This window comes from Citrus clementina, unplaced genomic scaffold (genome assembly GCF_000493195.1).
Source record: "Citrus clementina cultivar Clemenules unplaced genomic scaffold, Citrus_clementina_v1.0 scaffold_9, whole genome shotgun sequence".
NCBI classification, from domain to species: domain Eukaryota; kingdom Viridiplantae; phylum Streptophyta; class Magnoliopsida; order Sapindales; family Rutaceae; genus Citrus; species Citrus x clementina.
In genome coordinates this window covers 5,292,113-5,314,671 of record NW_006261964.1, presented here as the reverse complement: position 1 = coordinate 5,314,671, position 22,559 = coordinate 5,292,113, and the positions used below count along the sequence as shown (strand labels likewise).

At 33.8% G+C, this 22,559-nt stretch overlaps 3 protein-coding genes across 3 annotated transcripts; 2 read left to right on the top strand and 1 right to left on the bottom strand.

Annotated features, from left to right (window-relative positions):
- Positions 1-130: 130 nt before the first annotated feature.
- On the top strand, positions 131-4,171 carry LOC18033145 (electron transfer flavoprotein subunit beta, mitochondrial). The gene is made up of 4 exons (XM_006420134.2): positions 131-1,239; positions 1,526-1,606; positions 1,910-2,004; positions 3,679-4,171. The coding sequence occupies exons 1-4, from the start codon at positions 886-888 to the stop codon at positions 3,902-3,904; spliced, it is 756 nt and encodes a 251-aa protein (XP_006420197.1). The 5' UTR covers positions 131-885; the 3' UTR covers positions 3,905-4,171.
- Positions 4,172-4,560: 389 nt separating this feature from the next.
- On the top strand, positions 4,561-8,816 carry LOC18033286 (transcription factor bHLH104). Its single transcript, XM_006420132.2, has 5 exons — positions 4,561-4,774; positions 4,862-4,930; positions 5,021-5,098; positions 5,252-5,414; positions 8,335-8,816. Exons 1-5 carry the CDS (start codon positions 4,689-4,691, stop codon positions 8,581-8,583), a joined length of 645 nt encoding a protein of 214 aa, XP_006420195.1. The 5' UTR covers positions 4,561-4,688; the 3' UTR covers positions 8,584-8,816.
- A 2,602-nt stretch (positions 8,817-11,418) lies between these two features.
- On the bottom strand, positions 11,419-13,395 carry LOC18032870 (WAT1-related protein At5g07050). The gene is made up of 7 exons (XM_006420131.2): positions 13,174-13,395; positions 13,021-13,083; positions 12,818-12,934; positions 12,291-12,522; positions 12,028-12,186; positions 11,766-11,917; positions 11,419-11,680 (listed from the first exon to the last, which is right to left on the bottom strand). The coding sequence occupies exons 1-7, from the start codon at positions 13,371-13,373 to the stop codon at positions 11,551-11,553; spliced, it is 1,053 nt and encodes a 350-aa protein (XP_006420194.1). The 5' UTR covers positions 13,374-13,395; the 3' UTR covers positions 11,419-11,550.
- Positions 13,396-22,559: the final 9,164 nt, after the last annotated feature.

The following is a 22,559-nucleotide window of genomic DNA, read 5'->3' as shown; positions in this document are numbered from 1 at the left end:
ATCAAAATTAGTTTTTTTTTTAAATTCAAATCAGTATCACGAAATAGTAACTCGAGATGAAAGTAAATACTTACAATGAAATCACAAACTCAGTTTTTTTCACCAACACTCAACGACATAGGTCAAAGGTAAAATGGGCAACTAACAAAAGGAAACAAGCTAATTAGAACATACTTCCACAAAAATGCTATAAAAGTGGGTAACTATCAACGGCCATGAATCGACGGAACCACAAGAAATATTGACAGTAGTGGTCGAATGACCAACCGAGCCGCAGGAAGAAGAAGAAGCACCCATGGCAACGATTTTCAAGCGAAGATGCAACGACCTTATACATGGATCAATTATAATTTGGTTACACCGATTTCTTTTGTCCCCTTCACAATCGCTAGATCATTTGTCCTTCAATTTTCCTTTTTTTTCCTCAGCAAAAAGCTTTGAAACCATTTAGTCCAGCTGCCCATCACCTAAAACAAACCAATTCAACCGGTTTCTCCCTTATTACTACTTTTCCATAAATTGAATATTGTCCGTTAGATTAGATTTTAATTCATTTGAGCGGCTGAGATTCTACAAGCTGTATGTAACGGAAATTATAACTTAGGAATTGCCTAAAATTGGAATTATAAATTAACTGAATAGCATTTCATGGCACTTTGCCACCACAGAATTGAAAACCCAAGGTAATTGAGTATTTGAGTCTGATGGCTGATGAGGGTCTCTCTATCACTTGTTTTGTTCATGGGTTACATTTGACAGTTATATCGAATGTCAGGGGGTCCAAGTGTAAACGTACACTTTTAAGATAATTCCTAATTTAACACAAACTTTCAATTATATCCTCCTGATTCATAGCCAGTATCATCGGCAACAACGGCAGCCGAAATGAAGATAATGGTGGCAATAAAGCGAGTCGTTGACTACGCCGTCAAGATCAGGGTGAAATCCGACAGGACAGGAGTGGAGACAAACAACGTTAAGATGTCGATGAACCCCTTTTGCGAGATAGCGCTGGAGGAGGCTCTGAGGATCAAGGAATCTGGATTGGCTTCCGAGGTTGTCGCTGTCAGCATGGGCCCCGCCCAGTGCGTTGATACTCTACGGACGGGTTTAGCTATGGGCGCTGATAGAGGAGTCCACGTGGAGGCTGCCGGTCAGCTGTATCCTTTGACTGTTGCCAAGATTTTGAAGAGCCTTGTTGAGGTTGAGAAGCCTGCCTTGATTATTCTGGGAAAGCAGGTTCGTTTTGATCAAAATTTTAATCAATTTGTGGGTTTTTTCTTCGGGGATTTAATATTATGTTGCAGTGAAGTGATTCCTGTTTAGTTCTAAAGCAAGTTGAGAAATTGGAAATGGGTGTTAAAGCTTCTAATTTCGATGAATTTAATACTATGTGAACATAAAATTTTGAATTTTCCTTATGTTGTCTGTTGCATTGGAAGAATGTAGTTTTGCTTTTTCTGCCCTTGATTTCGGAAATTTATGCAGAAGATTGCCGTTTCTTATGACACAGATTCTTGTGTAGGCAATTGATGATGACTGCAATCAAACAGGGCAAATGGTTGCAGGGCTACTCAGCTGGGCGCAGGGAACCTTTGCTTCTAAGGTCAGTACAACCCTTTTATTGCTATCCTGCTTTGGCTTTAGAAGTTAATACTCTATGGGAATAGGTAATCAGCATGAACATGATCAATGTGGCTGAAGTTCATAAATGATCAATAGATTCTGATAGTTCATTTTTGCTTGCTGACGGCAATATGAATTTGAATTAACTAATAAATGGATAATAGACGGAAGAATATTTCTGTGCAGTTTACTGTTATTTTGTTGGTGCAGTTTTATCTACTTTTTGTTTATACAATTTTAAGAGAATTTTTCTTATGACTTACAGCTGCTGTTTTTTTAGTAGGTTGTGCTGGATAAGGAAAAACAATTAGCAACGGTGGAGAGAGAAGTAGATGGTGGTCTTGAGACTTTAGAATTGGATTTACCAGCTGTAATCACGTAAGTACTCTGACCTGACTTTTAGTGTTCCAGCACTTGATATTTTTGGGGTATGCTTGCTTGCATTTTATATTTCTCCTCATAAAAGCATGTTGCCAAGGAGAATACAACAATATTCTCTTGTTTTCTATTTCTGACACAAGGCAGTTTTTATATATGGTCATATATGTAAAATGACAGAAGGCAATAGTGTCTATGGTCCTCTAAGTGAATATCCTCTTCTTGAATTACGTTCTCCAAGATAGTACTTTCTGTAGTTGTTGAGAAACTAACTGGATTTGTTTTCGAAACTTATTGGTGGGAATGAAAAGTGAATTGATTACTTGAAGAATCTGAGGCCTTTCTACGGATGAGTACTTGTAGGATTGTTAACTAAAAGTCATTGTTCCTAAGAGGTAATGGCCTGGCCAGAGAATAATATTTAATTGTAGACAGAAGAATGTGTATTTAGTTTGCCTAGAATACTATATTATTTCATGGAAGTCTGATGAATATTTCAATGGAACCAGAAAGGCTTTTGGATCCTGTGTATTTGGCAATACTGGCAAATATGATTGAAGTTGATTGTATGGGAAGTGATCTGGCTTGTGGACATTGGTTGGTTTTGAATTTGATTTGGTCTCACTTGTGAAACATTACTAGGAAAACCTATTTACCACAGGACACAGCTTTTAAGGGTGAAACTAACCTCCTGTTCTCCCAGTGTTTCATGCTACCCTAAGGAGTTCCTCGGAAAAGCATTCTGTGGATTTGTATCTAATTATTTTGGACAGCAGAATGATTACTTATATTGTGTGATGCTGGTGCTATGTGAGCTTAATCATGAGTGCCCTACTGAGTTGATCATATAATCACTTGGGAATTAACAAATAGTTTTATTGAAGACATAAGCATTGGAAAACAAGTAAAACCATCCTGAATTCCCGAATTTGTTGAAAGTACTATGATAAAAACCAAGAGGAAACCCCATTTCTCATTCAGGAGCTCCCTAGGTCTTTAGTTGTAGTGGGGATCATTTACTAAGGGTATGTGTGGACAGGTTGGGAAAATTTTGGTTGTATTTGCTAAATCTCCAGCAGTTGAATGACAAGTTTAGGATTCCAACAACTTGAGAAACATAAAATCATATTTTAGTTCATCTTGATAATGCTGCCATTGAGCCCTTCCCTATAAACTTCAGCTTTTACTTTAGAATGGCAACTGAACATGGTGTCACTGCCAATTTGACCAAACAGTCTCTGTTTGAATTCTTTTTCAAATTAATTGAATTATAATAAATTGAGCTTGTGCTTGTGTTTGTAGTTGGTTCTGTGTTTATATATGTGACTTGCAAATGAGGGGGTGTGTTTTTATGTATGTAACTTGCAAATGAGGGGTGTGTTTGTAGCTAGCAATTTTCACACAGTTGCCCTAAAAGCTGTAAAATCAGTTATTCTAAAGTTTGCCTTTCCTCATCCTGGATGCATATATTTTTCTTTCCATCAAAGTTTGTTCAACTCATGCAAGGATTCCAAATGCTTTTATTCTTGTGAGTATATTGAGATATAAGGCTTCCTGTTGCACTCCATGTATATGTCTTCCCCCAACATGCGTCTGTCTGCATGTGGTTGTTTTAGTTTGATCCTTTTCTACATTGATTACTTTTACTTAATTTGCACTGCTCATCTCGTGCAGCACTGATTTGAGACTCAACCAACCGAGGTACGCAACACTCCCCAACATAATGAAGGCAAAATCGAAACCAATAAAGAAATATACTCCCCAGGAGCTAAACGTGGATGTCAAATCTGATTTGGAGGTGATTCAAGTAACAGAACCTCCCAAGAGAAAAGCTGGGGTTATATTATCTTCTGTTGAAGAGCTCATTGACAAGCTAAAAAATGAAGCTCGCGTCATTTAAAACTTTCTTTGTAAACTGTTATTCCCCATCGAAATCACTAGAACAAAAATTTAAAGAACTTCAGGCGTCCAAATAAATTAGCCTTTAGTTCAAATAAGAGTTATGGCCTCAGAAATGCAGATTTGGCCTGCCATTGCTGTTTTTCACGAAATTTCTGTTCAACAAAGGTGGCTGTCATTCGAGGGGATTTTTGGCTGGACATTTACATTTGTGCCAAATTATTTTATAATCCAATATTAAATGTTTCTTTTGGTACGATTGTTTTTCTTAACTTTCTCATGCGATGAATGGATTAACGGGGACATTCTTGATCTGAGTTTTCTTGAACAAATTACGAGCTTAGAAATTAAAGAAAGTTTAACTTCAAACAAACAATTAAAGCAGAGCCAGCAAATTGTGAATTGGCGAATAGCAAGTAATTGACATCTGTCAAATGAGCAATTTTTGTTTTTATTGAAACTCAATTTCAATCTTGTGAGCTTTAAGGTGGGTGAGTTCTCATCGAAAAGTTGAAAAACAAAAATTGTCACAAAACCATCACAACACAGCTGGGCTCGCATCATGCGGCCCAAAAACGAAAATTATAAAAATATAAAAAAACAAGGAACGGCGCACGTGCGAGAAGACAAAAAAATGATAAAATCGATGCGGCGGCGCGTAACCCAATCTCCCACCCACGTGTCACTTCTGTCTTCAATTTACGACTCTCGTTGTATTATCACAGAGAGAGAGAGAGAGAGAGAGAGAGAGAGTTCCAATTTTGAAGGGAAATTGAAATAAAAAAATGGATCCGTCAGACTGGGACGATTTTATCAATTACAGCTTCAATGATCAAAACGCATCTCTTGATTTCTCTTGGCCCGAACAAAAGTACCCTTTTTGGTTATTCATTTAATTTTTCATTAAATTTTTTATGCCGTTGATTGAATTTAATTTCTGTGTAAATGCAAAAATCAGTGGCAGCGCCGATAATGATATTTCATCAACTGGGGTTGTTCCGCCAGAAAATGAAAATACGCGTAAAAGGTGATAACTTTTGTTTTTATTGAAACTAAAAAAAAAAAACAATTGGGTTTGATTTTATTTTTTTTAAATTGTTGTGGTGATATTTTACAGGGCGCGAAGTGATTCATGCAGTAGGCCAGGGAGCAAAGCCTGCCGTGAGAAATTGCGCAGAGAGAGATTAAATGACAGGCATGTATTATATCTTCTTTCTGTTTTAATTTGTTTAAGAGTTTAAAGAGGGATTATTTTGATTTTCTTTTGGACCAGACTTGGCTATTATTGGAGGTGGGATTATTGACATGGGGTTTCTGAAAGATTTGGTTTTGTGTTTGATTTGTGAAGGTTTCTTGATTTGAGTTGTATTTTGGAACCTGGGAGACCAGCTAGAACTGATAAACCGGCCATACTTGATGATGCCATTAGGGTGTTAAATCAACTAAGAACTGAGTCTCAGGAGCTCAAAGAAACTAATGAGAAGCTGCAAGAAGAAATTAAAAGTTTGAAGGTTAGTTGATGTTTCATTGGTTATCATTTCAAATTAAAAGTTTTAAGTGATTTTTGTGCTATCATGCTTTGATGTTACTAAGTTCGTTGCATTTTCATTTTGATGCATTTTTTTGCTGGGGACATTACTTGGATAATCCATATGTAAATGTTTGTGACTGATTTTTGAAGCAACCTATTGTTTGATTTGATAATTGCATGATTGACTTACTGAACCGTGGGTTAAAACTTTCATGAAATCGGATTGTGTTCGGATGGTCATTGATAGTCAGATTTGGGTTTAGATTTTACTGGGTTGGTGCCAAAGTCTACTTGTTAACAATCATCTGTGGAAGATATTGGTTATTGTGAAGTTTTTGACATCAAAGAAATGTTTTTTCATGAGTATTAATCGAATGCGCATTTTGGTGAATGAATTGGGGGGCTGAAAAAGGAAGATCCAAGATGCATGCATCATGATTACCCCAGTAGCGACATTAGAGTTAAAGATGACATAGTGCATGGTGATCTATGTGCTTATGCCTTCAAAACCTTTCTTTGGACTTGATCCTTTTACTACATTTGGAATGGATGGCCCATGCGAGCCCGAGGCCTAGATTCAGTCTTGCTGGGCATGGTTTTGATTCATTAGCCTCATATGAATGACCGAAATCATCTGCATTTGCCCTCCTCGAAATCAAGAGTGGAGCTTGCAAGTGCATTAATTGAGATGGTTTGGTGTTTCTGGAAGTGATGGGGAAACTAGCTAACACTTTTGTTAGTAGAATCAATAGATATATGAAGTCATACCAAAATCAGGATTTCAATTATATGAGATTCCTTACAGTTGAGGTAAGAGTAGCAATGTGGAGGAATAAAATGTGACTAGAAAATTAGTAGGAACACTGGGATTGTGCTGGCCCCAATCCGTGGACAAAGGAAAATTAGTAGGAACACTGGGATTTAACATGGTTATGCAATTTTCCTTTGTCCACGGATTGGGGCCAGCACAAGAAAATATTATCACTACGAAGAAATTAGAATATTACGATAATACTACTCCCTCACTTTTCCCAAAGCTCTTGACACCCACTTATCCTCTAGTCTGAGAATAAATTCCAAAAGAAAAAGTTCAAAGCCTGTCTTACAGTTGAACTGGCCACGTCTATCGAAGTAAACCTCTGTGGCAAAGATGTTGAATTAGGTAAGCAAGTTGACTATTGATTTTGCCAACCCAAGAGCAACTAAACCGCCCGTTTTCTACAAGTTTCTTGATAGATTTGTTTTTCCATATTGCTGCTCTTACCTCAAAAAATCTGGTATCTAAGCTTCGTTTACTACTGTGTGTGGAGTATTTGTATTTCTATGTGCATGTCTAGAAGAGTTTTGACAAGAAGGCCTTTTTTCCCCAAAGGAGTTTGGTTTTTCAGTGGGACTGTTGTGACCCCTTCAGTGTTTCTTAGGAACTTTCCTGGTGTACTTTTTCACGGATAGAAGCACCCCCATAATTATTTAAGATTATTTATTAATAGATGTACCACAAAAAACCAAACACATTGATGTCATGAAGAACTTCATCAAAGATGTGATAGCACAAGGGACTATCAGGGTTAGAAAGATTCCTTCAACAGTTGGTAACCAAATCAATTCCCACTCGCAAGTTCAGGAATGTCTTAGACTTGTCAGAGTGTGCAACTGGTAAGAAGCATGAAAGAGAGCAGTGGAAGGGAAGCTAGTGGAGGTGAAGATTGGAAACTTAATCCAAGGTGGAGATTTGTAGAAATTGTTTGGCTTAGATTGTGTTGGGGCTGGTAAAATGCGTGTCCAGGTTGGTTATCCAATTATGACTGCAATGTCACGGCTTAGATTGTCTTGGGATGGTATACTACATGGCCAACTTTGTTACCCAATCCAACTCCCAAGCCGTGGAGTTTTACTATAAACAGGTGTGCTCATTTCACTTATAAGACGCACTAAGCTTGAGCTTCTCTTTTCTCTTGGATTTTAATCTTAGGACAAAGAGATTACAAGTCGGTATAATGGACTTTAGGGGAAGTGAATCTTGTATATCCTATTTTCTTCTTAGTGATATCTTTTTTGCTGCTTTCAGTTTGTGGATCTAGGCAAACTGCAACCTCGTTAAATGTCAGTGTTTGTTTCCATTTTTTGTCTCATTTCATTTCTCCATCGATTCTCTTACGTCAAAACTTCCCACCTCTTGATTCAAGCAAGTCACTTCTGTCTGTCAAAAAGTAATTAAGGGCTAATAAGCCTGGTTTCACATATAATGACCTCAATTTTTCTTGTCAAGGCTGTGATGACATGATTTTAGCACTTTATTTTAGGTACTTGATGGTTTGGCTTAGAAGTGTGAGATCAAGTTGACAAGGCACTCAAATGGAAGAGTCTTAATACTTTGTAGTCACGTAGACTTTTGAGGATTTGGATGCTTGAGAGTTATGTCCATGACATCTATAAAATTTGAAAATACTTTTCTAAGGCATACAGCTAACTTGTTTTGAAGACTTCTTTAGGAAGAGAGGAAATGATGGGGCGTGCTTGTATCAACTTTATATCAGAAAGTTTGTTCCTGCTCTTAGTATTCTGTAGTCATATTGCATTCATTTATTCTGTTTATCCACACAACACAGAGGAGAAATTCGTAATAATGTGTAGTATTCATCTTGTGGGGTATGATAAGTTTATTATAATGTAAATTATCTTTCCCATTGTATTGTGATGAAAGTTTTTAACCTAGATAGTAATAAAGAAGGAGAAGTCAAAATAAAGAACAAAGGATATTTAGTACTTAAATTGTGAAGTCCTTTATGTTTTGGATTCTGTCACATTTGGAGTGCACAATTAATGTGAAGTTCTTTATGTTTCAGATTGCTACTAAATAATTTATTACTACTCTATTAACTTTCCGTTCTGGCTAACAGGCTGAGAAGAATGAACTTCGTGAAGAGAAACTTATACTGAAGGCGGATAAAGAAAAGTTAGAGCAGCAGTTGAAAGTTATGGCCATGCCAACAGGTGGTTATATGCCAACCCACCCAGCGGCTTATCATGCTGGGTTGAATAAGATGGCGGTATATCCCAGCTATGGTTTGATGCCTATGTGGCAATATTTACCTCCATCTTTGCATGATACTTCTCGTGATCACGAGCTCAGGCCCCCTGCGGCCTAGGTTAATCTTTTCCCTTCTTATCACTTTCTCCCTCTCCAGCTAGTTACAATTATCTGAATAATTTTCAGATGCTTTATTTTATTGCCTTCCAGAAATTTTTTTGACCTTCAAAGGTGTAAATGCTGCTACTGATTTGACTTGTCTGATTCTTGGACATTGCTATTGGCAAATGGAGGCAAGTATTGACAAGAAATGTATTATACTGTGATCTTTATGATATTAGGTTTCTCTCACTCGCTCTCTCTTTCATTATTTTGTATATCTATTAGAAATGGTTGATTGGTAGGCAAGAACCTTTGCTGCCATAGTTTCTGGAAAGTGCATCGGACGTGGTGCTGGAAACTCCACTTAATACTCCTCTGGCAAATCAGCTATAATATGAACTAAAGTAAGGATGATGATTATTTGTTTCTTTCAAATACTTGTTACCCATTGGCAAAGCTCAGGCTGGTTTTCACTATTTATGATGATTCAAAATGCAAGAATGTATTCATTTTTGGTCCATTTTTCTTATGTTTTCTTGAATTTTATCTGGTATGCCATTGTGCCTTATCAGTTTCCTTCTTTTCTAAATGGCTTGTTTTGTGATATGTTGGAACAGACTGCTCTTCTATTTTGATTGTAGCGTACTGATCTCATTCTCTGCCTCATAGCACTAGATAGAGGCCAAAGATGGCAAGTTAACAACCGGTCCAACAATACCAAAAAAGCCACAGCCAAAAGTTTTCAGTATGAACAGTTGATTTCAAATGAAACAAGCAACGTGCAAAATCCTGTAAATTACCTGCCCGATAACATCGTTTTTGTTAGGATCGATCATGGTCACAAAAGCTGGTCCTCTTTCTCGCAGGCACCGTAGTTGAAAGAAAGAAAAAAAAAATCAAACAAATAAAACCACCATTGCCATGCATGTACATATTACGATTAAGGGAAAATGACAAACACACCTCCAACTTTTAGATAAAATAATAAAAATCTTCCTAACATTTTAAAAAAGATGTGTGCACCCACATTCACTAACGGAAACAATAATTTTTAATAGAAATTACCGTTATACCCTTCTAGTATATAAAAAAAATTGTTGATTATTCAATTTGTCCATATATTATTAATAAAATTATAAATATACCCTCATTACCCAATTTTTCTATTTAATTTTTTATCAAATTTCCTCTTCAAGCCAAATAAATTTAATTCATTACTCAAGAATAAAAATAAATAAAATTGGTTATTAATGTTAGCTTGTATTTCAATTAATACCATAATAAATAACATAAAAAATTGGTTATAAATATACAAGTTTAAATGAAAACATGCGAAGAATTGTTAAATATACAAGTTTAAAATTTAAATAAAATTTTATGGTATTAATACCACAAGTTAAATTTGTATATTTTTTTATATGTTAGAAGGGTATAACGCTAATTGCCGTTAAAAGTTACTATTTTTGTTAGTGAATGAGAGTGTAAATATCTTTTTTGAAACGTTAGGGGGTTTTTGTCCCTTTGTCTAAACGTTAGGAGTGTGTTTGTCCTTTTTTCTACTATTAATTACCTCCATCAGAATCTTGTTACAGAACATTATTAGCATTCACATAATACTAATCCTGTGGGTTCTCTTATTTACACCACAAATTGTGGACCAGAAGTCAATATTGAATCCGATTCTCCAATCAGATTGTATATGGACTAGGATCACTGTGAAGACAGATGCTTGTGATGCTGCCCCAAAAGGGGCGCATCCATGTAGTCACTTGCGCAGGATAGGATTCCAGTGTCATTGCCGACATGTAACGTCTGCAGACGGAACATTCTACAGGAACAATAAGAACTTCCTTTTCACCAATTCTGAAGATGAATTCCCTTTAGGGATTGTAAGGCATCTGAATTAGGTGAGTTTGAAGTTGATTTATGAGTTATAATTATTCTTTATTCATTTTTTTTTAATCTTCTAAATATGGGTGAACGAAGTAAGTAGTGGTTTCCGTTGTTAGAAAAGGTGTTAACTTTCATTTCCGCTGATAAAAAATTTAGGTTGTATTCAAAACCTGCCACACTTTTCCACGAAATTCCCCACTGAAGGAATTCCTTTTGGGTTGATGTTATAAAGTAACCCGCGATGTTTTGTCCCTGCAGGTCATATGAAGTAGGTGGAATTGCTGAGGAGACAGTTTGTTGAAAGAGTACTGCTAGAATCTAACAGTTGAGTATAATGTAAGTTCAAATTGATGTGACATTAATACATTAGATAGTAGAATATTATAAAATTTACTATTTAACAGCTGAATGACACGTAACAGTTGTGACTCAACTATTAGAATTTCAAACATTATTGTTGTTAAAAACGAGTATGAATAAGATGCTAAAATTATTCTAAAAAGAAAGAAATAAAATCTAACTGTTGATTGTAATAGTTGTCATACGTAAGTCGATCATTAATTGTCCATAGAAAAATGGTAAAAATTAATCTTGATAAAACTTTGGTAATTTGTCATTTTCGTTTAATATTCTAACATCAGCTTCCCATTAGCAAATGTAAAATGAAGGAAAAGCATTTTCACTATTTTCATCTGACCAGACAAAACTATCAAACGCATTTCATATATTAGTTTCAAGACCCCCTGCCAATACATTTTCATTTGCACCAAAAACTAATCACTCGTATTTTCTGAACCAGACAAATTGGAAAACAATACTAAATGCCCTCGGATTGTTTGCTTGCTGGTTATAACAGTTTTTTAAGACTGGTGAAACGAAAAGAGAAGAATGTTAGTTTTGTTATTCCAAGTTCCAACCTCCAATTGAATTTCTTATTTTTCGGAAAGAGAACTCCAAGTGTAGCAATTCGGAATATTAGTTGATACAAAAAGAGCAGAGGGGCTACAGAGTTGTTAAAAGCACTAGTGCCTGAAATTCTACGTTTGTCTCATTGTCTACATTAAACGCAGCCCTTTTTTCTTAAAAAAAATTATGGCTCGCCTTGTGATATCTTGGGATCTGATTGTTCTTTTGTTTTTATCTGAGCCTCCTGATGATCCCCTTCTTTGCCCCATAGCAGCAGATAGAGCCCACCAATGACAACAACTGCTCCTACAATACTGAATGAACCACATACAAATCTTTTTACAATAAGCACAATCCATATAAACTGGCTAAAATGTGCAGTGTGATTCTGAAAATTACCTGCCCAAGAAAAGCTTTTCTCCGAAAACAAAATATGCTAGAATTGCAACTAAAATGGTTGAAATAGGATTGAACATGGTAGCAAAAACTGGACCCCTTTTGTCTGTGCACCATAGTTGAATAAAAACAATCAAACCAGAAACCACCACTCCCTGCCATGTATATATTAATTAATTATACCATTATCAGAATCTTATTAGAGAACTTAATTAACATTAATTAATTAATCACAGTACAAATCCTGTCTAATTCTCCAACTTACACCATAAATGGTGGACCAGAGATCAATATTGAGTCCGATTCTCCAATCAGCTGGTTTACGTGCAACAATAACTGTGAAGACAGCTGATTGTGCGGCCCCAAGAAAGCACATCCAAGTAGTCAGTGACAGTTGTGCCGGGTATCGCTTCAGTGTGATTGCCTACATGTTACATTTGATTGTAATCAGTGTGACAGTATCAGTAATATGAACCCCTTTTTTTTTCAAATCTAAATAAAAGTAGAATTAGTTTGGCAAATATTAACCTGCATAATATACATTGCAGACCATGTTATGCTGCTTGCAATTGTAAGAAATGAACCCTTCAACCACTGCTCCTGGATGATATTATTTCGTTGAATATGGATTGGAGGATGCCCCGGGTTTCTCGCAGCAGGCCCCTTGTATACTGTCATGATGGTTACACCAGCCAATGATACTAAGGTCCCAAGAACTTTTGCCATGCCTCGAGCATTTCGAAGATCAAGTGTCTCTAGCCTGCATCGATCATGCAAATTAGAAAAAAGACTGACGGTGATACAACAGCGACAAAAATAACCGTAACACTGTGTAGTTTTATAGTGTTAAAAAAAAAAATAGTGCTATTTTTTTTCTTAACACTTTTTTTTTATAACACCATATGGTTTTACAGTTGTTTTGTCGCCATTGTATCAGATTCTTCAGTTCAAATATCAGTACTCCGCAAAGTAACTTCTTATGGTCAATGAAAGCTACATCCTTGAACTTTCTTTACCAATTCTAGTTAAGATTTATAAAATGATGAAATGCCAACCTGAGTACAACCGCAATTACAAAAGTTACGGCAGCTACGGTGTTCACTACCGACGCCACGAAAGTTGGAGATGTGTATCTCAGGCTTGCAAAGTACATGTTCAAAGTCAAGGTCACCCTGGATCATAAAAACACTTAGCCTCAGTGATTTTTGAAAGTCATTCATATTTATGCACATATTTCATAATTCTTAGTAGTCCTTACCCGACGAGGGACAGAACAAATATCTCCAAGAAAAGAGCTAATGTCAGCTTTGGCCTTATTTTTCTGCATAAGTGGGGGGGAAAAAATGAAGATCAGCAAATTAAGCATACGAAAATTTGCAAATCCACTATTGACATAGATATTGAGGTGTACCTTTCAAGGAAATAGGCGAAAGGGAACATTGCTATTCCAGCAACGATATGACGATAAGTTACATAGACATGAGGATTCATTCCATGATTGAAGGAAGCCTCTGTGATAAAATAGAGGAAAGTGTAGCTTAATTGAGCAAGAACCATGAGGAGAAGTGGCTTGAACCTCAAGTAAACGTTGTGAAGGGAACTTGGTTTCATTGCCAGTATTGTCCGCTCTCACTTCCACCACTTCATACAATTGCTCAAGGAACACAAAAATAACTTGTAAATATACAAATTGATGGAGGACTATGTGGCCTTGATTCTTTTTTTGCATGTTGCTTTAGTATCATGTTCTAGATTATGTTCTCTTAATTATGCCGATGAGTTGATGTCAGACTCAGACAGCAATGTTGAAACAGACAAATTATTCTTATGCGTGTTTGGTCATTAAAATATTAAATGTATTTCTCACTAACTTTATAAAAATATTTTCGAGGAACAAATAGTTCTATATATTATCCAATTCAATGATGGACAAATCAACATTTAATGTTACTTTTAACGTCAAATCCACACAATTGGATTGAATTCAATATATGAAAAATTAATTTAATTTAGCTCCATTATATTTGTAGTTACTATTAAAAATTATCTTAAATTGGTTGAGAATGAACTTTGAGTTACACATATAAGATCTGGGTAATTCTCAATAATTCTTGAACTATCTTTTAATATGAGTTAGGCACATGAGATTTTAAATAGTTTCAAAGTCCGGTTTGGACAATTCTCAATTTTTAAACTAGTTTTACATGTGAGTTAGACCCATAAATTTTTATATATTAATCCTACTGAAACTAGTTGTGGTTCGTAATAATTGACTATTTATATTTATAAAGGAGGTAGTTGTAGTTCGTAATCATTGATTTATTTGGAAATAATTAATTAGGCGATGCTTAGTCCTTGTGAATTAGTGGAGGCCAAAATTGAACTGTTCATCACCGTTTACAATTCCCCCCCCCCTTCCAGAATCCTTTGCGCTTTTGTTAACTGCCAGTTAATTTAATTGCTACTTCAATTTGTGTATGCATCACGCAGAGAAACCACAAATCACATCTTAGCTAGAAGGATTTATGTTGGCACATGGGTCAAAACTCATATATTTTACATGATCTTTAATTTTAACCCAAGAAACTCGGCGTGTAGTTTTAAACTTACAATGATGCTAATGAAACTTTGGCAGAAGATCAATCTGATGAAAATGAACATTAAGGCTATTTTGGTTGTTTCTTTCTCTTATCCTTTGATGAGTTTTGTATTTGTTTATCTGTCATGCACTGATCTTATTTTAAAAGTTTAGATTGATTTTGATTTCTACAACGAATTTTAAAAGTTTAATGTAATTGTGAAATTAAGGGTATCTTTTTCCATTTTTGTTTTGGGTAAATACGAGCTGTAAAATTTTTTTTCCACTTACTCTTAACAAGATTAGTCAAGAAGTGTCCTTGAAAGACAGACGTACATGACCAAAATCAGTTGTTTCAAAAGATGGTAAACCATTATGTGCCTTTCTTTAGAAAACCAATTGTTGAGTTTCTGATGACATAATTGAGCATATGATGGTTTTATTCTATTTTTTTTAATGATTTTATGAAACTATAGTCATATATTGGTCAATGCATAAGATTCCCCACCCAATTCTTCACTGAACATTATCGGCACCATCATATATTTTAGTATATTTTATTTCTAAATATATCAAATCTATTAATTTTTAAGTAATTTTATTTACTTGGTCGCGTCAATTCCAATTATAAGAATGTAGTAGATTTAAAAAATATATATATATTAAAATAAATATATATATATATATCTGGATTTAAGTTTACAATTTCTCATCACAGAGCGAATTGTTTTGAGGGAATATTTCAGAATGCAAATTATGGTAAAGTGAAAGAACAATTTGGTTCTTGATGGAATTGAAAGTATTCTATTATGCACACTTCATGCAGGCCATTATATGTAATTAAAATAGTTGACAGAGATATAACTCCATGAAAACGTAGTGTCCATCAGAATTTGGATTTCTGTGACATCAGAGTATAGATTTGTTGATTATATCTGCAAAATATGTTTGATTCTCGGGAGCTTTCAAAGATAACAAATGTTCTTTAGATAGAGAGAGGACGATTTGATTCCTTTGTTGAGCCAACTGAAAACAATTGCATGGCATTTTTGCCACTTTCTATTCATTTTATCAAAACAAAGCATACAAATTACAAAGAATATATATATATATATAAATGGTGCAGAAATTTTAAACTAATCACAAAAGTTATATAGTAAAGTTTAATTAACTTACTGAAATCTCACTTTGTCCTGAAAAATAAATCCCAAGTGCATTTGGAGAAAAAGGAAATGAATAAACAAGAGTGTTTTATGTCATATAAAATCTAATCTGTCAAGTACACTAATGCTCTCATGCTAGCATAATTTCTTTTAATTGGATTTGACTACCCACTAGTCGGTCCCATCTCAAGAAACTTAAGGAGAGGAAACCGACCAAGACCAACTTCTTGCCTTCCACTTTGTTTAGTTCTTGCCGTCCGGCTTCCACTTCCTTTGATGGGGGGCACTGTCCATTTATTGTCTTATTTCATTTTTTTATTATGAACCAGAACAACGTTCCAGGACAAATTTCCTGCAACCACAGTACCACTCACCAACAAAATCTCTCACTTTCCACCTTTTTCTTTTTTGATTTTTGTGTTAAAAATTTTCTTTCATTGCTTAAATATATTTCCTTTTCTTTAATAATAATTATCTTTACATTCATAGGGGGTGTTTGGTGCTCGTACCACTCTTGATTCTACTGAATTTGTAATGTAAGGAGGTGAGCAAATTGAGCCCAGATCAATATAGTCCCTTATTATGTGTTTATTATGGATATATAGTTTTATAATGAGGTTATCAACACAATCGAAGTTGCGACAATAAGTGATGTGGTAACGTTGAGCTTGACTGGAGATGATTTTGCCTCTATCATTTACCATCGTAAAAAACTCCGCTGATGTGAGTCTAGTACGATGTGTTTGTCAAAAAGTATAAATAGTTTTGTATGTTAAAATATCACAATTATTTTTCAAAAGTGAAGTTACATTAAGATTATAATGATAGGGATGTAAAAGGTAATGTTTAATAAATTAGAAAAATAAATCATAATCCCTCATGGTATACTCTTTTCTTTTTTATTGTTTAGTCTAACAATAACCCAATCTTTTTTCCACTCATGGAAACGGATTCTTTAAAGATTAGACAAGCTTACTTGAAGAAGGATCCTTAAATAAAAAAGAAAAGAAATGATAAAGACATCAAACAAGCTAGTGGACGTAGTGCTACTTCCAAATCTTTTTTCAATTATAGGTTTTCACCAAATTGTCATTCCCTATTCTCTTTAGGAAGGGGAAAAAAAGAACTGAGTTCCAATCTTTAGTTTAATTTTGTTTTTTTTTTCTTCTCTATGTGGAAATCTTAACATTTCTGGATATACGTCGGCAAGGATTATACAACTTGACACGTTCAATGGTTAGGAATCATCCAACTAAAATTAAAAGAATTAAAAGATTCACTTCACTTTGCTTTCGGCATCAATTTCAATTTCACTCCAACCAACTTGGCCTTACCTAATCAGGATGCCGTTTAAGTTCCTTATCCTCCTCTACTTGATATATAAGAACACCACCTTGCCACCCGCCCCATCTCTTTCTAATTAGAGAAGTAACTTTTAAACTTTCACAAATATAATGCTAAATACATTTTTCGTCAGGTGGTGGATTTTCCTGTCCAGTATTGAGTAACTCACCAGAATTCTCGAGTCATGTGGCACCCTTTAGGCTTGATTCTTTTTATCTTCTCTGAAATTGATTTTACTTAATGGACTATTTAGTATTTCTTATCTACAGGCTAATTAATTTTATTTTATTTTTAGTGATTATTTAGTATCACTTATCTACGAGTTAAGAGTCTATAAGTTTAATTCTTACCTTCCACTTTGTTTAATCGTAACTTGAGTAGGTTTTTATAGATTTAATATGCTTAGGTTGAGCAGTCATGTTAAAAAATCTCAAATTTTAAGCTTGTGACAGGGGAAGTTGTAAAATTTCTTTTTAAAAAAACAAATTTGTCTACAATATCCTTTATTTATGGGTTAATTCTGTCCTCCCCCAAATGTTTCAACATTTTCTACTGTGTCCCCAAATGTTTCAACAATACTCACTCCACACCCAAATCTGTTATTTTGACCATTTATTCTAATGGTCAAAGGGTAAATTTGAAAGTTCATGTCCTAAATATTATTTGATGATGATAAATTAAATTTATTTGATAAGTTAATTGATGGGATTATTATTAATTACCTTTAAATAAATTTTTTTAATGTAAATATTAATTATTAAATTAACATTTTATCTCATTTAATTCTTCTCTAATTCAAGATAAGGGGTATTTTGGACATTTAATTAAATTTCAAATAGCTCCGTTAAACATAACGGTCAAATTAATGGAATTGGGTGTAAAGTGAGCATTGTCGAAATATTTGAGTGCGCGGCGGAAAATGTCGAAACATTTGGGGCTGGGTGGAAATAACCCTTTATTTATTTTACAATCTTATTTTGTTCTTTTTATTATAAGTATTTAAAAAACTTACCTATTAAAATAGTTTACAACTTTTTTGATAAAAATTATTATTGATAATCAGATAATTAAAAACTTTTAATTAAAGCTCCACTTAAAAAAAAAAGTTAGTGAACACTTTACTTGAGTAAGTTTTATTTAAAAACTTATAACAAAACAACCTAAACCTCAAATACAATTCAGCCCAATAGAATAACCCAATTTTTTTCCTTTACAGCTGTCCATGTATATTTTCAGCTGAATTTATTTTTTTGCGTGTTGGGATCTCTTCGCTCATCATCATATGTTGCAAAAGATTGCACTCCTGCTTTTATATGAGGAACAAGATCCTCTCCTGATCTGAGTATTACTAAGTTATTAACAACCAATTAATGATTGAGTTATTTACTAAGGATATGATCATATCAGAAGAGAATCCTGATCTTTTATATGAACTCCTTGATCACCTTCTTTACCCAATAGCAGCAAATAGCGAACTACATTCCAACAATGACAATAACTAAGTAATTAAACCAGAGGCCACCTCTCCCTGCCATGTATATATATCACCATAATTAATTATCAGAATCTTATCGGGGAATGTTAATTAAGACCAATTGAATACTTACACAATAAATGGTGGACCAAACATAAATCAATATTAATTCCAATTCTCCAGTCATCTGATTTTTTGGGTTACGATCACTGCATAGACATCTGATTTTTCTACCGCAAGAAAGCACACCCATGTCGATAGGGATAGCTGTGCAGGATACCGCTTCACTATGATTGCCTAGAGCCTAGAGGTTACAAAGTTACAGTTGAATACTTGAATATAGGAGATTATTCATATCTCGGCTAAGAGTAGTTTTTTAGCGAAGTCTATAATAAGTTTGTAACAAGCGTCAACTTATTAGCGTAGCTTTTGAGGATTTGTTGGTCCAATTGATTTTCTATGCAGTACCAAAACCAACTCATCCACTAGTATTAACTTATATTATCTTTCTACATGACGAGGATCGGCAAAAGAGGCCTCAGGTCACCTAAGGACATCTTGAGTTATCCTATGAACTTCCATATATGGTATATTTTGATGGATTTAAATCTTGTGTTGTTCTTATATTTTTATAATCTTCTATCGAGTATATATTTAGCTATATATGGTTAAGATTTAATTATATTATTATATCTTATCTAACAACTACCAATCACAATATTATAAAAAAAATTCAAATTAAGCTCAATATTGAATCTAAATTCTGTTTGTTTGTCATTTGTCAATATACTAATAAGAGTATGGGCGGAGACAAGATCTGATAAGGTGAGGCTCGCTACTACAAAATACAAAACAATGATTCACATGTTATGATGATTTTTCGTAACAATCGTCATTCAAAGTATTAGATGACAATTATTATGTGAACTGTCATGATATCTAATATTTACAATGATGGTTCTATTATATAACAATCATTAAATGTGAAGATAAAATGTAGTCTTACTTTTAATGATAGTTGTAAAAATAGTCATTAAAAGTATAAAATAATCTAACATTTATAATGATAGTTCTATTTTATAACAGTCATTAATTGTCAAGTTAAAATATAATCTTACTTTTAATGACAGTTTTATATAAAAATGGTCATCAACCTTAGAAATTTCTGGTGCTATTTCCTCTTTTTCTATTTTTTATTTCTATAATTTTTTCTATTATGTGCATACTTGTTTTTTCCCTTTGGTAATTAACAGATTGTTAACAAGACAACATCTAAGCACGTTAATTATTTGGTTACGAGGTAGTAAACTTCAGGCTTGAAATAATAGAGTTATAAAAATTTTGATGTAGAAGCCAATTTGTATTTTGTTGTAGGTTAATGATTGTTAAAGTTTTTTTGTAAAGCTATCTTTTGCACATGAGACATTTAAGTGAATTTAATAGGAAATTGTAATTGAAATAGAGGCTTCAAATGGTTCTTAAATTACAAATTATTATTGTTGTTGTTGTTGTAATCAACAACAAAAAATGACCGTTATTATGTAAAAACTATCATTAAATTTAACATATAATGACTGTTTTTATTAGAATCGTCATTAAATGTAGTCAGTGAGCATAATTGGCTGTTATAATATAAAAAACCGTCATGAAAATAGATATATAATTATATACTAGGAAAAAGATCATCTCCTGATCTGAGCTCTCATGAGCTTTTAAAGATCTTATGACATGTGTCTTTAAGCAATAGTGTATGGATATGATTTAACTTCTTTATTTTTTATTTTATTAATAACCAATCACCACATAAATATTTGTTGAGGAAGAGATCAGATCAGGAGAGAATCATGATCCTATGTACTAACCCTCTTTGCTAGAACCATCATTAAAATTTTTTATACCACTCGCAGTAAGATGACGGTTACAACACAAAACCATCATTAAATATCAGCATCTAATGACGGCTCTTTAAAAAACCGTCATTAAAAATATATTTTTCTTGAAATTAAATGGAATTAATGATGGTTTGTTAAAAAACGTCATTAATGTTATCATTTTAATGACTATTCTTCAAAAAACCATCATGAAAGGTATCATTTCAATGACGGTTCCTTAAAAATTATCATTAAAGGTTCCATTTTAATGACGTTAAAAAACCATCATTAAATGTTTTATTTTAATGATGGTTCGTTAAAAATCATCATTAAAGATACCCTTTTAATGAGGGTTTTATGCTAAAAGTTATCATTAAAATTTATGTAGATACTAAAATAATGATTGCTTAGTAAAATAATCATCATTATAAATATATTTTAATGACAGTTAATGAACCATTATAAGATGTATAGCCCTTTTAATATTGCTTCCTAAGATAACGGTTATAAAAGCATCATCTTATGTCATTTAAAACCGTCTTTGTTGACCATTTTGTAGTTGTTCCGGGCCAAACTCCGAGCCAAACTCTAAAAACAAAAATATAAATATGAAGATAATAAATGCAACGGTTAGAATTGAACTCCTTTACCCACTACTCATGGATGGCATTGTTTCGTTGAACTATGGATGAGGATGCCACAAATTTCTCATAGCTAGCCCCTTGTACGATGTCTTGGTCATTACACCATCCAGGGAGATCAACATCCCAACAACTCTTGCGAGCATTTTGAAGATCAAGTGTGTCTAACATGCAAAATGTTAACTTATGGGTCTTGGTAAGTTACATTATATGTAACCACCTACGACCCACTTGTTTCATATGCTATTATACTTTTGTATTGGATGACAACTTTTGGATTGTCATAAGCTACATTATATGTAACTAGCAGGTATCCTTATTTTAATAGTCAATGACAAAGCAATGCATTTTTCTTAGCAATTCTACAATTAGAGAAATTATATAATACAATGGAGATACCATGTTAGCCATATAATAAACAAATGATATTATGACATATGTGTGATTATTTTGAAAAATTACATACAAGTTGTGGTTATATTAAATTTAATTACACATATTATACATGTATTAATTAGTTATATTAGTTTTAATGTATTCTAAAATTTCTCCTACAATTAAGATGGTAAAATCTCTTGTGTTGAAAATAAGAGGTCTGGAGTTCGATCCCTACTCACATGGATAGGGAAGGGATTGTGTTGCCGACTAAATAAAAAAAAAAAGATGAAGAGATAATTATGGATGTGGACCTCGGTAAAATTGCAATTACAAAATTTATGACACCTATGGCGTTCAGCACCGATACCACAAAAGTTGGAGAGGTGCATGTCATGCCTACAAAGAGCAAGTTTAAACTCAATCTAACCCTAAGTCATAAAACATTTGATATTAACAATTAGTTATTTTTAAAAGTTATTTTGAATCCATAATTCTTAATTAGTCGTCCTTACGTGAAGAAGGACAAAGTAAATATGTTGCTGAAAATAGCTAATGTCAGATTTGGCCTTGTTTTTTGGTTAAAAGAGAGGAGAATTATTAATTTAATAGTACCTTATTTATTAATCAAACGTATATTTTCTATTAATACACATAGAGCTGTATAATCCTTTTCTAGTATAGGTATTTTTTTTTTAAATATAAATTTCAAATTTTACAACAATGTAAGAGGTTTTTAGAATTAAAATACCGACATTGGCACTTGAAAATAATTAATAAATAGGGAAATAAGTAAATAGGGAAAATGAAGATGCCGCCGATGTTACTGCGGTAAGTTGTAGACATAAGCATGCAATCCGTGATGGAAGGAAGCCTCAACAGTAATATTCACAGAAGTGTAGCCTATGTGAGTTAGAACCATAAGAAGGTGTGGCGTGACTCTAGCTCCAGTAAGTGCCCTCAAAAGAACTAGCTTTCAATGCCATATCCAATATACTGTTGCTAGCCAGCTCTCACAATGCAAATGCATGAAAAGAGTATTGAAAGAGCGTGTACAATCGAGGCTTGAAAGTAAGTGTAGACAAAAAAAACTCGAAGTTACGCCACATGTATCTAGATGCAATGGCCATGTGTAACAATAAGATAACCAAAAGACAATGTCACCAGTCACAATTGAGAACTGAGAAATGTGCGTCGACGTGACAATGTGCATGGCCATCATTTGTCATATCTATCATTGTTATGACTGTCACTATTTGCACTTTGCAGCATGCAAACCCTTGGGGCGTTCAACTTCAAGTGCTCTTGAATTAATGTGTTTGATCATTCTCGTTTTGTTTTGACGTACGGA

Coding starts and splice junctions, on each gene's coding strand:
- LOC18033286 (XM_006420132.2), top strand. CDS start 4,689: ATGGATCCGTCAGACTGGGACGATTTTATCAATTACAGCTTCAATGAT. Junction 4,775..4,861: donor TTCTCTTGGCCCGAACAAAA/GTACCCTTTTTG, acceptor TGCAAAAATCAG/TGGCAGCGCCGATAATGATA. Junction 4,931..5,020: donor AATGAAAATACGCGTAAAAG/GTGATAACTTTT, acceptor GATATTTTACAG/GGCGCGAAGTGATTCATGCA.
- LOC18032870 (XM_006420131.2), bottom strand. CDS start 13,373: ATGAAACCAAGTTCCCTTCACAACGTTTACTTGAGGTTCAAGCCACTT. Junction 12,935..13,020: donor TTTGTTCTGTCCCTCGTCGG/GTAAGGACTACT, acceptor TTTATGATCCAG/GGTGACCTTGACTTTGAACA. Junction 11,681..11,765: donor GAAAAGCTTTTCTTGGGCAG/GTAATTTTCAGA, acceptor TGGTTCATTCAG/TATTGTAGGAGCAGTTGTTG.
- LOC18033145 (XM_006420134.2), top strand. CDS start 886: ATGAAGATAATGGTGGCAATAAAGCGAGTCGTTGACTACGCCGTCAAG. Junction 1,240..1,525: donor TGATTATTCTGGGAAAGCAG/GTTCGTTTTGAT, acceptor ATTCTTGTGTAG/GCAATTGATGATGACTGCAA. Junction 2,005..3,678: donor GATTTACCAGCTGTAATCAC/GTAAGTACTCTG, acceptor CATCTCGTGCAG/CACTGATTTGAGACTCAACC.